The sequence below is a fragment of the Gallus gallus genome, chromosome 1 (assembly GCF_016699485.2).
Source record: "Gallus gallus isolate bGalGal1 chromosome 1, bGalGal1.mat.broiler.GRCg7b, whole genome shotgun sequence".
NCBI lineage: Eukaryota > Metazoa > Chordata > Aves > Galliformes > Phasianidae > Gallus > Gallus gallus.
The window spans coordinates 178679333-178693976 of record NC_052532.1 but is presented as its reverse complement, the minus strand read 5'-3'; the positions used below and the strand labels follow the sequence as shown (position 1 = coordinate 178693976).

At 48.1% G+C, this 14644-nt stretch overlaps 1 protein-coding gene and 1 pseudogene across 3 annotated transcripts in view; both read left to right on the top strand.

The window, feature by feature from the left end:
* IFT88 (intraflagellar transport 88) overlaps nucleotides 1–3344 on the top strand; it is a 33950-nt gene extending 30606 nt beyond the window's left edge. For both annotated transcript variants that reach the window (XM_015279323.4, XM_015279307.4), the window contains exons 25-26: nucleotides 2585–2680; nucleotides 3076–3344. In XM_015279323.4, coding sequence (XP_015134809.2) covers nucleotides 2585–2680; nucleotides 3076–3197 — 218 coding nt within the window. In that variant the 3' untranslated portion in view covers nucleotides 3198–3344. The remainder of the gene's footprint in view (nucleotides 1–2584; nucleotides 2681–3075) is intronic.
* A 10534-nt stretch (nucleotides 3345–13878) lies between these two features.
* Nucleotides 13879–14229, top strand: IL17D (interleukin 17D; annotated as a pseudogene). Its single transcript, NR_045037.1, has one exon. The product of NR_045037.1 is annotated as an interleukin 17D (transcript).
* Nucleotides 14230–14644: the final 415 nt, after the last annotated feature.

Below are 14644 nucleotides of genomic sequence, written 5' to 3'. Positions count from 1 at the left end.
ACTGAATCCAGTGAGGCATGGAAGCATGCTTAGTTTATTACTTACTAGCTAAATGAAAATATTTACTAGCTAAATGAAGTGTGTATGCATTCCCAATATTTTAGATATGCTGCATGTTTTCTTTTTTTCCTCTTACCAGCCCTGTGCCTGACATTCCCAGGAGAAGTTTTTTCTCCAAGCATTTATCCCCTGTACTTGTAGTAGGAGTATTATTAGTTCAGACTTCGTTGTTTTAGGAAATATTATTTAAAATTGCTCAGCAAAGGAAGCTAAGAGGAAAGAGAAGTCAGCAAGGTGTGTGCTTAGAACCTTGCTTTGTCAATATGAATTAAAACAGAAGTATGAGATGCACCAAACCATACTTTGAAGAGTACAAATAGAGTATGCATGGACAGTGCACAGAATGGAAGAAAAGTGAGCCAAAACACTAACATCCATGTGAGTGTCAGTGTCAAAGTCTACTCTTGTGTTGTGAGAGGAATAAGCATTACATCTAAACTGCTTACCCACAACTGAACACATTCGCTCTATAAATGTGAAAGGTTTCTTCTCTACATGAATATCAGATTAATGATTTCTGATCTTTGTGATTCGCATTAGGAGGGATTGCATTACTGCATACCCTTAACATTTTCGTTAATTAAAAAAAAAAAAGGCAAAAAAAAAAATGAAGGATTTTTAACAGCATATCTGAGTTTCAGCAGTTGTCAAAGATGTCCTTTTTAATAATCTTCTTGTTCTCTCACTTTCTTTGAGTTTTGAAGAGATGTGATACTAACATCCAGCACTTGGAAGTCTGGGCATTATGGTTTTTACTGCTATAAGGGATTTCTACTGTTCAAGACCATAAGGCCTTTCATAGATAAGTAAAAGTATGACCTTAAGGAATACCTTACCATAGCAGTGTTTACTTGGTCTCTGCATTTGCCCTGCTCTCTGAATGGGGAGTGTTGTACCAGATGAGAGGGCAGTTGTACATGAGGAGTCGTGATGTCTCGGACAGGAGCCCAAAGAAGCAGTGTAGGGTTCAGTAGATGAAAAGCTAAGCATTTTGTACTCTCCCTGGTACCTAAGCCTATCCAGATGCATTTGGGTGGAAAAAAACAAGCCACGAGAAGAATTGAGATGTCTCTTATTTCATTTGATGATGTTAGAGGAGAAATGAGTTTGTCCATCCCAAGCAAGCATTCTGTATTCAGACACCCTATAGCACCTCATAGGAATATCTTCATACTAATATGCAGGTATACTATGGATATTAGGGCACTAAGCATCTCAAATAATCTTCACTGTGGTTGAGGCAAAAGATTATTCCTGTTACTCTGCAGCAGGAACTGCATGATTGCTATTATTTTCTAGTCTTTGTGTGCCTATTCGTGCCTCATTAATTTCAAATTGCTATGGAATGGTTCTATTGGCTGTGTACTGTGTACAAAGAGTTCTTTTTGTAAACATATGGGAAATATCTGAATGATGTGGACATCTTAGCCTGTTTGCTGCATATGAACTCACCTGAGGAGTTGGCTTAACTGATACACCAGAAACAACTTGTATTCAACAACTGAAAAGCTCTGCTTTGAAACATTTATTTCAAAGTTTTTACATAATATTCTGGCTGCTACACCGACAGCACTGTTCTTTTGGGTCACAGAATCACAGAATTGTAGGGGTTGGAAGGGACCTCTGCAGATGATCTAGTCCAACCCTGCTAGTTAACTCCAACCAAAGCCCTTTCGTCTCCAAGGATGGTGCCTTCCTCCCAGACATGAAAGGTGCCAAGAGCTGCATTTAAATACATTCTGGATTTAGTGAAACTTCTGTAGTCTTTAAAAGCATTGGCTGTGTGCTCCATTACTTAAACATTTTATGAAGGCAGGCTACCAAACTAAAAATTCTAATTTATGTCCTTTGTGTGATGCTCAAACAAGTTCTGATGCATTAATCTTATCATTGTAATTGAAGGTGATGGCATTTTTTTTAAAACAAAAATATATTTGGCTTTAATGGCTTGTATTGTTATACACATGGGTATCTTCCTAAGTTGGACATACAATTACATAACAATTTAAAATTTTCTTTGCTAGAGGTATCACTCCTTTAAATAGGATTATTCCAAGCTAGGGTTACTTTTGCAGCTTGTTGTTTTATTAATTTTTCTGCCATGTAAAACCAACCATTTAAACAAATGTTTTATGTTTATAAGTGGAACTGGATGCAGTGCGACCGTGCTTATGTTTATCATGATTATTTTAGCTCCAGCATGTGACTTTAACTTGTAAGCAACTGACACGTCAGCATTGGAAGTAGAAATAGTTAAATATGTTTACTCCAAAGTTTAAAAAAAAAAAATCATACAAAAAAAAGGTCCCCCAGAAGACATCACACAGTGTCTGGTGTGTTTTAATATTGACTGTTACAAATGAGTACTGACTCCGTCATGAAAGGATGGTTTCATCCAAATCTTGTTGGATCATCCAAATCAGAAAGTAGCTGAAATTATGTTGTTCTTGTATCATGATTTCACAGCAAATTGCAGCATGTTCCTTGCCTTTTCACTATTTCCTTTTTTTTTTTTGCCTTCCAGATGCTGGTGGTAGCAAAGGGGAAAGATTGAGTGCCAAACTAAAAGCTTTGCCTGGAACAAGTGAGCCCTATGAAAGCAGCAGTGGCAAAGAAATAGGCAAGTGGGCATCTTATACATTGTGACTTCCCACACCCTCAAAGGGAGGGGAACTAGAAAAATTATGCTACTGGAAGAGCAAGTATAATAATTACACAATTAGTTCGGAACTCTTTAAAGGATCTGTAGATATTAAGGAATGTGGCCCAACTGAATATTTATTTATGTTACTATTTGTCTGCTGTGAGGTTTGGTCAGGAAAAAATATCTTAAAAATCCAAATGTGGTATCTTCTTCTCCTTCAGTCATCTTCCTAGTCTGCATTTCAAAGAAGATACCTTTCCAGATGTGTCATGTTAGAAAGCAGTCTCGTGTTTGATTAGAGGAGAGGTGTTTAAAACCAAGCTAAAAGTACTTGCAGATAACTGTTTCAAATGTACTTGTTTAAATCCCAGATGCTTCCTACATAGACCCACTTGGCCCACAAGCAGAAAGACCTAAAACTGCAGCAAGGAAAAGAACCGAGGAAGATGACTTTGCCGATGAAGAACTAGGAGAGGATTTGCTTCCAGAATAATGTGTGGCCCACTCAAAATCTTTTCTCCTGAAATTTTTAGCAATAAAAACGCTTCTTCGAGGTCATTTTGTACCAGGTTTTAATGAAATAGTTGTTGCGACACTTTGTGTTTATGGTACCGTATACATTAAACATCGTGGATTTGAAGTTACGGTGTGTTTTACGATTGGTGCAAAATAAAAGGAGTTATGATTGGGTTATTTTACTCCTGCATTAAAACTGCAAAAAGCGAAGGCGTTATTCTAATAATGGCGGGTGAGGGGCGGGCCTTCCATCAGCTCCCGCTACACACCCACCATAGTGATGCGGAGGCAGTGTCACAGAGAGTAGAACGGTGGAACCCGCCCCAGCGGCTATATAAACGGCCGTGCCAGAGCGCCAGCAGCCCAGAGCCGAGGGGGCAGCAGCGGAGCAGGAGCTGAAGTGAGAAGGGAAGGGGGAGAGCAGGGGCCGAAGTTAGAAGGGGGGGGAGGAGCTGGGGCTGAACTGAGAACGGAGGGGGAGGAACTGGGGTTGAAGAGACTAGGAAAGTGAGGAGTAGGGGCTGAAGCGAGAAGGGCTGGAGAGAAGCAGGGGCTGGAGTGAGAAACGATCCGAGGGACGGGCGGGCACTGTGAGGAGTGACAGTGTAGGAGAGGAGCTCGCCTTCCCATTCGCATCACCTCGTGATGAGCACGGGTGGTGAAGGAGGGCTGTTTGTCTTCTAGGCCCGGACGGGAACGCGGCCGGACCACGGCACGCTCCTGGTGTCAGTCCTGCAGCTGTCAGTAGGCGAGGAGAGCACCGCAAGTCCGGCCCTCGCTGTTCCTCTCAGACGGTCTCCAAGTCCGCCTCCCAGTAAAGCTTCAATACACGAGTCCGTTGGTTGGCTCCTCTCCTCTGTGCGGTCCCTCTTTCCTTATGACGTTTAAGCGTCTTCGCGCGTGTGCGCCTGTGCGTGGTGTGTGTGTGCCTGTGCGTGGTGTGTGTGTGCCTGTGCGTGGTGTGTGTGTGCCTGTGCGTGGTGTGTGCGCCTGTGCGTGGTGTGTGTGTGCCTGTGCGTGGTGTGTGTGTGCCTGTGCGTGGTGTGTGTGCGCCTGTGCGTGGTGTGTGTGTGCCTGTGCGTGGTGTGTGTGTGCCTGTGCGTGGTGTGTGCGCCTGTGCGTGGTGTGTGTGTGCCTGTGCGTGATGTGTGTACGCCTGTGCGTGGTGTGTGCGCCTGTGCGTGATGTGTGTACGCCTGTGCGTGGTGTGTGTGCGCCTGTGCGTGATGTGTGTGCGCCTGTGCGTGGTGTGCGCGCCTGTGCGTGGTGTGTGCGCCTGTGCGTGGTGTGTGTGTGCCTGTGCGTGGTGTGTGCGCCTGTGCGTGGTGTGCACGCCTGTGCGTGGTGTGTGTGTGCCTGTGCGTGGTGTGCGCGCCTGTGCGTGGTGTGCGCGCCTGTGCGTGATGTGTGTACGCCTGTGCCTGATGTGTGTGTTCCTGTGCGTGGTGTGTGTGCGCCTGTGCGTGGTGTGTGCGCCTGTAGACACAGACGGTGTACCTATGGTACCATGGTGTAAAGAGATCAAACCGGTGCTTATTTGACACCCTTCCTGGGTATCCAGGGACCTCTGAACTGATGGCACAATGAGCTCTGAGCTCACACAATCGCAGAGCCCTACGAAAGCGCGTGATCCGATCGCCACGTGCTCGGGACAGTGCCGCGAGGCGGGAGGCCGGGGGGGGCCGGGGCAGCCCGCGCTGCTCCGTACGGACCGCACCGCGCGCTCAGCCGTTGCCAGGAGCGCGGCGGGACGGTTTTCATCCGAGGCCGTCAAGGGGGAAAGCACGCCAGCGTCTCAGCTGTCTTCTCTGAGAAAACACCGGTTCTCCTTCGGGATTGACCCACGCCGATTCAAGCGTGCCTCACAATAAAGCTGTGTTTCACGAACCCCGCGGTCGCTTCTCTGGTTCGCGCGCTCCTAATTTCCCTCAGAGCTCGGGGCCGGGCTCTCTCCCCGCCGCAGCGCTCGCCTCCTCCGTGAGCGCCCGCGATCCTCCTGGCACGCGAGGCCAGGGGAGATGCGGCGCGGCGCGGGGCGCTTTTCCAGCCGCTCCTCCGCCGGGAGACAGCCAGCGGCGCGCTCCCCTCGCCTTCCTCGAGCGGCCCGAACGCCGGGCTCGCCGCAGCCATGCAGCGAGGCAGGGTGAGGAGGGGCGGCGGGCGGGGGGCCGCGCGGACGGGAGCGGGTCGGGCGCGGGGCGAGGGGGGCGGCGGGCGGCGGCCCCGCTGACGGCTGCCCGTTGCAGGTGCTGACGGCGCTGCTGTGCGCGGCGCTGCTCCCGCTCCGCTCGGACGCCGCCAAAGCGCCCAAACGCCCGGCCCGGCCCCGGAGCTGCGGCGAGCGGCCCGAGGAGCTGCTGGAGCAGCTGTACGGGCGGCTGGCGGCCGGCATGCTCGGCGCCTTCCACCACACCCTGCAGCCCGAGCCGCCCGGCCGCCACCACAACGCCAGCTGCCCCGCGGGGGCCCGGCCGGGCGGCGACAAGAGGTTCCGGCTGCCCGTCAACCTGCGCAGCGCCTCGCCCTGGGCCTACAGGTGACCGACGGGCGGCGGGGGAGCGCCGGGTGGGGCCGGGAGGCGGCGGGGCCGGGCTCCGTGTGGGCCCGGGTGCCGCGGTGCCCGGGCGGCGGCCGGGAGGCGGCGGGCCCGAGGGCTGCGCTGCGGGACGGGGCGCCGAGGGGTGTCCGACGGGCAGGTGTGAGGCGCTCCTGGCGGGAGCAGCCCGCTGGGGAGTGCCGCTGAGAGCCGGAGGCGTGAGGTGGAGCCGTACGTCGGGCAGATTCAGCGCGGCTCCTCGTAGCGGTCGCCGTGAACGTTTGTTCTGTGGCGCGGCCGCTGCCCGCTTCGCCTTGAGGAGGTTATCCCGCCGAGAGATAAGCGCTCGATTTGCCCCATCAGCCTTTCATAAACAAAGTGCTTTTAGAAGTAGTATTTTTTTGTGATACGTTTCTGCAAGCGGACTGAGAGCTTTGGAACCTAAAGACGCAAATCCCGGCTGTGATGAACACCTACCTGCGCGCTCAGGTATTTGTGCGTGGCTTTTGCCAAATAGCACTGCTGTCAGAAAGTGTCTCTCTGGAAAGCAGGGGGTTACATTCTCAGCCTCTCTGGGCAGGTGTTTCTTTTCACTTGGAGCTCTGTGTATGCTTAGTGCTTAACAGAATGCTGCCCTGTCACAGATCCCATTTCTCCCTCATCATTGGTACTGTAAGACATTGTGTGATGTGTGTGGAAGGTGTACGGTACAGAACTGCCCACTATGAAGAGCGACATGCTTTGATGACAACAACCTGCTGCTTCGCAGACTGTGCGGCCAGAGCCAAGGAGTGTCAGCAGGACCAGCTCTGCTGCACAGTGTTCTGAGGACGGCTGTTCACCCAGCTAACCCCCTCAGCAGTCTCCCAGATGCCTTTAGAGCTGTTGTGTATCTCCAAAAAGGACGTGCGGCCCTCATTAAGGTGCACTGTGACACAGCACACCTTGTCAGTGGAGAGGCAATTCCTCTGATATAATCTTGGTGCCTTCTCCGTGGCAAGGGCATTGTGAAGATCTGCGTGCAGCTCTTTCCTGTGGGAGAGAACTTTACCAGCCTACATACGTTTAATTCTTTCAGTCTTTCCCTAGGAATTGCTCCCCTTCGCCCATCTTCCAGGAGTCACGGGTGCTTCCTGCTGCTGTTCCTTGCAACTGCCGGGGTTGTTTGGTGAATGGCCAGAAGTGTGCTCACGCAGCATCGCCTGAGAAGAGCAAGTGGTCCCCTCCGTTTAGGTGTTGGTCTAAGGGACGTGATTTAGTAGGGAAATATTGGTGGTAGGTGGGCAGTTGGTCTGGGTGATCTCAGAGGTCTTTTCCAAGCTTGGTGTTTCTATGTTTCTATGCTTCCTCTGTGCCACAATGGGACGGACACGCCTCAAACGTGGATTTCGCTATTTCAGACTTGCATCAGGGTTCCTGCCCAGTTCTAGCATCTCCTGATGTCCACTGGCTTTTTTTCTGCCAGCGAAGAGATACAGCACTGTCGATTTCTGCTTGATGCAGAGGTCTTTTTCCTTTTTGACCTGCATTTTGATGTCCGCAAAGTACTGTGCTATGACTCTGTCTTCACTGGGGTTGTAACAGTTCCCACTGTGACCATCTGCAGATTTCATTAACATGCTGCTTATACTGCCTATTCCAGATCATTAATAATGAGGATATCGAGCCTGGCTGCACTTACCTTCCCCACACGTCTCCCCAGACACCTGCTCCCAGCTGTTGAACGCTGCTTCTTGTAATTCTTCTGCTTGCATGCCAGTTCAGCTCACGTCAGCTGGAATTTCTTCATACCAGCATTTGTGAGCAAGAATCAAACATATTACTTAGAGATCAGTGTGTAACCGATCATCTTGTTCCATGTATAAATGCGAGTTTGTCATTCTGTTCAGTGTGAAAGACTTTTAGCTTTGACTGGGTAAAAGTACTGAGCTTTGTGTGGATTCTTTCTTTTGCCTTTGTTCTGTGCTTCCAGCTTGCTTTCTATTACTTGATCCTTAATTTGGTTACACAACTAACAAGACTTATGTCATATTTGGCATGCTACAACCCGGACATACAGGAGTTGCATGTGGACTGCACCATGAACCATCTGGTCCAACATGCTGCTGCTGGCAGCAGCTGTCCGTTGGTATTTCAGTAAAAGCTGGGGTAAAACGCGAGTTTGTCTGCCTGGTACTGAAATTCCGTTCCAGTGGCCACAGGAGTTTGGTGCATAGCTGAGAGAATGAAACTCAGAATCAGAGAATCACGTGTTGGAAGGGACCTCAGGAGGTGACCGAGTCTAACCCCCTGCTAAAGCAGCTTCCCTACAGTATGTCGCACAGGTAGGCGTCCAAATAGGTCTTGAATACCTCCACAGAAGGAGACTGCACAACTTCTCTGTGTAACCTGTTCCTGTGCTCTGTCACCCTTACCGTAAACAAGTTCTTCTGCATGTTAGTACGGAACTTCCTGTGTACAAGTTTTAGGCCTTGGCTCCTGGTCCTATTGCTGCACACCACCGAGAAGAGCCATGCCTCATCCATTTCCCTCCCACCTTCCTTTAAATATGTATAAGCATTGTTAAGATCTCCTCTCGGTCTTCTTTTCCCCATGCTGAACAGACCCAGGTTACTCAGCCTTTCCTCGTACAGGAAATGCTCCAGGCTCTTTATCATCTTTGTGGTCCTCCTTTGGACTCCTTCTAGGAGATCTTTTTTCAACTGAGGAGCCCAGAACTGGACGCAGTAGTCTAAATGTGACGTCACCAATGCAGAGTGGAGGGGGCGGATCACCCACCTTGACCTGCTGGCCATGCTCTTTTTAATGTCCCCCAGGATCCCGTTGGCCTTCTTGGCCACAAGGGCACACTGCTGTCTCATGGCCAACCTGTTGTCCGCCAGGACATCCAGGTCCTTCTCTGCAGAGCTCCTCTCCAGCAGGTTGTCCTTTAACCTGTTCTGATGCATGCGGTTATTCCTCCCAAGGTGCGAGACTCTACACTTGCTGTTGTTAAACCTCATCCGGTTCCTTCCTGCCCAACTGTCCAGTCTGTCCTGGTCCTGTTGAATGACAGCCACAGCCTTCTGGTGTGTCAGCCACTCCTCCCAGCTTTGTATCATCAGCAGACTTGCTGAGGGTGGGCTCTGTCCCTTCGTCCACATCGCTGATGAAGATGTTGACCAAGATGGTACCCAGCACCACCCCCTGGGGAGCACCGCTAGTTACTTGCCTCCAGCCAGACTCTATGCCACTGATGACAGCCCTCTGAGCTCTGCCAGTCAACCAGTTCTCAGTCCACCTCACCGTGCACTCATCTATCCCACACTTTCTAAGTTTCATAACAAAGATATTGTGGGAGACAGCATTGAGCTCAGATGCCATTAACCTTGCTGCCTAGCACAGGTACTGTTCCATTTATCAGCTGTTTGTTTTCATCAACTTTATTGTCTGCTGTTGGGGGCTATAATAGCGTTCAAGTCTAGGAGTGAAAGAGTTATAAAAACTCTGTAGTCAAGAAATCGTGGCTATTTCTGAATTTCCTGATCTTGTGGCTTCTGTGTCTCTCTTGGAGCCTCCCCTTTTTTTACTAAAGGATCAATTCCTGAATTGAGAGACAAGATTAGAGCTGCAGATTCTCCAAAGGAAAGCTCGCCTTTGTTTATTTTTCATGCAGCACCTTGTGATTGCCAGCAAAACAGTGAAGAACTTCTGCATAGAGGTGATGATTTCCACGGGACGTTGTTTTCTGAAACACAGTAGGGTGAAATAATCGGCAAAATTTCTCACCATCTTTTTAGGATTCCATCTTACGCTTCTTTTCTGTAGTGAGTTCCTTGAGATTTGGTTGCTGTTGTCTACATTTATCTGATGAAGAAGCCCAGTGCCATCTGGTCCCTTTCTCAAACGTTGCCTAGCTTGCTTTTTCTGCTTTTCAATAAAGTTTCCGTTTAAAACTTGAACATAAGAAGTTCCATACTAACATGAAGAAGAACTTCTTTACAGTAAGGGTGACAGAGCATTGGAACAGGCTGCCCGGGGAGGTTGTGGAGTCTCCTTCTGTGGAGGTATACATAGACTCCTAGAATCCTTAGAGTTGGAAGGGACCTTTGAAGGTCATCTAGTCCAACTCCCCTGCAATGAACAGGGACATGCACAGCTCAATCACGTTGCCCAAGGTCTGATTCAGCCTCACCTTGAATGTGTGCAGGGATGGGGCATCCACCACGTCTCTGGGCAGCCTGTTCCAGTGCCTCACCACCCTCTTTGTAAAATACATTTTTTTTTATATCCAGCCTAAATCTCCCCTCTTTAAACTTGAAGCCATTTGCCCTTGTTCTGTCACCACGGACCCTGCTGAAGAGTCTGTCCCTTCTTTCCTGTAGCTCCCCTTTAGATACTGAAAGGCTGTTATCAGGTCACCTCATAGCCTTTGCTTCTCCAGGCTGAACAGCCCCAGCTCTCTCAGCCTGTCCTTGTGGTGGATGTGTTCCATCCCTTGAGTCATTTTTGTGGTCCTCCTCTGGACGCGCTCCAACAACTCCATGTCTCTCCTGTACTGAGGACTCCACATCTGGACACAGTACTGCAGGTGGGGCCACCAGTGCAGAGCAGAGAGGCAGGATTCAAGACCCATCTGGACACCTACCTGTTATAGGGTAGCTGCTTTAGCAGACGGGTTGGACTCGATGGTCTCTTGAGGTCCCATCCAACCCCTCTGATTCTGTGTTTCTGTGATCTTTAGTTTAGTGCTCACTTACATAAAATGTTAATGAAAGTAATACAGATCATTGTCCCGTTGCACTCTGAAAGACTTAGAAGATTAGGAGCTAACAACTGTTCTTTTCCCTTGGCAGAACATGTAAATCTCTGTAGCAGGTGCTCATTTGTTATGTTCTCATTGTGCTCAGTCTGTTCCATACACAGGTGGTAGGCGTGGTGCGTGCGGAACTGAACTGCCCAACTCCAGCTGTGGGTTTCTGAAGAGTTAGCCGTGCCTGCCTAATCCAGCACAGCATCTGAGCGCTGGATTTGGAAGCTTGAAGACTATGAAGTGCTAATATTATTAAAAAACACTACATCTGAAAGTAGCAATACAGGGCAAGAGAGACAAAGTCTTTGCAAGAGTTTTGCTTCTGACAGCAGTGTCTCTCTTGAGTTTCCAGGCTTAGTGCATAAACGGCAGGAAGTTTGTTTTTCACTGGGAACTCTCAAGGCACTCATAGGGTTGTAAGTAAAAGCAGCCTAGAACTAGTCACACTTCATTAGCAGTTCCAGTTCAGCACAAACCCGCTGCTTGTTCCAGCAGATGGAAACGTAGCAGCCCCGTACAGCTCCCTGCTTGGTCATTTACAGATGAGGACCACTGGCCAGGGAGAGGTTGCTTGGCATACAACAACTCGAGCTCAGTGCCAAGGGCAGCCTGCGTCTGTGTGCTTGGTCTGTCTAGTTTGCTGTTGTGGTACAGCACCTGGCCCAAGAATGCAGGGGACACTGCTGTGGGAAGTTGCAAATCTCAGGTCATCCTTCACTTTCAGAAGAATCATAGAATGTCTTGGGTTGGAAGGGACCTCAGACATCATCTAATTCCATGCCTCCTGCCACAGGCAGGGTTGCTAACCTCTAATTCAGCCATTACATCATATTGCCAGCGTCCCATGCAACCTGCTCTGCGCACATCCAGGGATGAGGTATTCGCAACTTCTCTGGGCAAATTCTATTGTGCCCACCCATTTGGTGCATCTTCTACCACATGTCGGAAGGAGTCAGTGGGAACTTGGAGCACGCTTTCTGTCCAGTTGTTGAACACCGTCAAACATGCTTGTCCTGTTCCAAAAGACTTAAAAATGGAACTTGTAGTGATTGGAATAATGGAGATGCATCAACCTGCAGCGGCTGAGGCTGTGGTCACTGTATGCACAAACTGATGATCAGTGCATAAAGACAAGAGAAGGTCACAAAGTGCACTTGTGTGATTAGGTTAACTGTATCAGCAAGTTTGGGCCAAGGATGCAGAACCTTTTAGTATAGCCTTTAATTTCATTACTTAGAGCATCCAGCCTTCCAGTTCTTCTCTGGATGCAAAACCGTATCTACATTTTGCATTCATTTTCACGTTTGTCACTCTTACTCCTTTCAGTCCTCATCTCATGGAGCAGTGGTACCTACTCCACACTTAGGAATGTAAGAGATTTTACTACGGAAAGTAGAAAACCACACCACACCATCCTTCCAGAAAACCTCATTTATGCCTGGCTTTTGCCACGTGAGAACTCAGAAGGGGGAAGCTTGTTGCAGACCATGATTCCACTGACACCATTCTCTTAAGTTATTAGTGAAAATTGCAGTGTTTGCATCAAGAAGCAATTTTGTGCTTTCCAGTAACATTGTAAACCAGGTGCTAGAGATAATACAGCATAGGAAATACCACTGGCTTGACATACGGTGTGCTTAACATTCTGCCACTGAAATTATTCACCTTTGAGTTTGAAATAGGAATGTATCACAGGAGAACCAACCCTATTTCACTGTCTTCCTTTCTGCTGGCTAGCAGACATTTCATTGCACATTGGTGTGAGATCCTGTAACTTGAAGGTATTTCCTGGGGAAAGTAAGCAAGTGTAAATGGGACAGAGGAGTTTTGCAAAACCTATCAGCAGCATCGCACATGTCTGGCTATGCAAGAACTGGCCACGTTTCTCTGCAAGGAAATCAAGTTCCTTAAAAAGATAAAGAATCCAGAATATATGGCCGCTGCAAAAACAGAAGTGAAAAAGTCCTTTTTTAAATGATCCTAGAATCATAGAATTGTGTGAGTTGGAAGGGACCCTTAAAAGTCATCTGGTCCAACCCCCCCGCAATGAACAGGAATACCTACAGCTCGATTAGGTTGCTTAGCGCCCCACCCAGGGATGGGGCATCCACCACCTCTCCAGGCAACCTATGCCAGTGCCTCACCATCCTCACTGTAAAAAACTTCCAATCCAAGTTACAGCCCTTCCGAGCAATTCCAGTCTAAGCAGGAAGAGGGGGTGGAGAACTAAGCAACAAATACGTCATCACCACAATATGCACTGTGGCTGCACACTCCATTTTTTATGCCACGTACTCTTTTTCTTTTTAATTTCAAGAAACAAGCTAACTTTATCAGGTTTTGCTCTCTGCTAAAAACATGAGTTCTAAGGCAGTCAGGATCAGTATAACGTGAAACCACACTATCACATGCTTTTCTTCTTGGAGAAGAGAAGGCTCCGGGGAGACCTTATTGCTCTCTACAACTACCTGAAGGGAGGTTGTGGTGAGCTAGGGGTTGGCCTCTTCTCCCACGTAACTAGTAATAGGACTAGAGGGAATGGCCTCACATAGTGCCAGGGAAGATTCAGGTTGGACATTAGGAAATACTTCTCCAAGAGAGTGGTCATGCACTGGCACAGGCTGCCCAGGGAGGTGGTGGAGTCACCTTCCCTGGAGATGTTCAAGAAACGTTTAGATGTTGTACTGAGGGACGTGATTAGTGGGAAAACTGGTGATGGGTGGATGGTTGGACTGGATGATCTTAGATGTCTTTTCCAACCTTGGTGATTCTACGATTCCGTGTGGTTAGAGGAAGAGGTAGAGACAACGGAGGCAAATAAGGTGAAGACGTGCTGAGTTCTGCTTTTAAGAGGAAGGAACCTTTACAACCCTGAACACCTTAGGCTTACTAGGGAGCAAAAACTATTGTGAAAAGAACTGTACAAAGTAATTCCAATTAAATTATATAATTCTAAATAGTCATGTCAACAGTAAGAATGTTGACAAGTATCTGTAGTGCATTTTTAAGAACTCAAGGCAGATAATAAGTTTGGAAGCATCCAGGTCTTTTCTAATGCTCTGATTTCCCACCCAGTCCAAAGAGCAAGACTTACTCAGTTGAAACCCCTTAGTCGCATTTTGGGAAGTCAGTCCCTTCATACTTCAGCAGACTCTGTAGGACTTGGCCAGTTCAATGAGTCGTTTGTGCTCTTTCTCTCAATTTTTCAGCTAAGAAGCCAGACAGCAACAACTACTGCTGTTTTTCCTGGCAACAAATCCCCCAAAACATTGTATGAATGTTTACGGTCAAATAACTATGATAATGTTTTCCAGATGAATATGGAGAGAGATGCTAATGAATCTTTATTACTTGCTTCCCTGTAGAATTTCGTATGACCCCACAAGATACCCTAAATACATTCCCGAAGCATACTGTCTGTGCAAGGGCTGCCTCATGGGGATCTTTGGTGAGGAGAATTTTCACTTCCGCAGCACCCCCGTGTACATGCCCACCGTCATCCTGCGCCGCACCTCCTCTTGCGCTGGAGGCCGCTATGTGTACACGGAAGACTACGTCACTATCCCAGTGGGCTGCACTTGTGTGCCTGAGCAAGAAAAGGAGGCCGAAGACGTAAATTCCAGCATAGACAAGCAAGAAATGAAGTTGCTGGTCAACCAGAACAAGCCGTCATCGGAATGAAGAATATAGGAAGAGTCGTCCGTATGGTACTGGCTTCACATCATTATTTCACCACCTCGGCAAACTGCGCACTCAGAGAAACACATCAGATTATGCTGTTATTTCAGTTATAAGATGGAAAGTTCTGTTCAGTTGCTCAGCTCCTTAGCGACGACAATTCATATTAAGAACTTCCGTAGCTCATGTGGGGATTTCTTGCAAATTCCAGTAGAGCTTTTTTTCCTTTCCTTAGAGCGGAACATTTTATCCATACTTACTCCCAGTAAATTTTAGAAGATGACGCAATAGTAAGAAATGCTGCTATTGCTATAGCAGACTGCTGGTTGTAGATGTTGTTCAGGAATCTCTTATACTCTGCTTTTAAATACTTTTCTATAGGGATCACATAGTTATCGTCCAGATGCCAAAACATCAG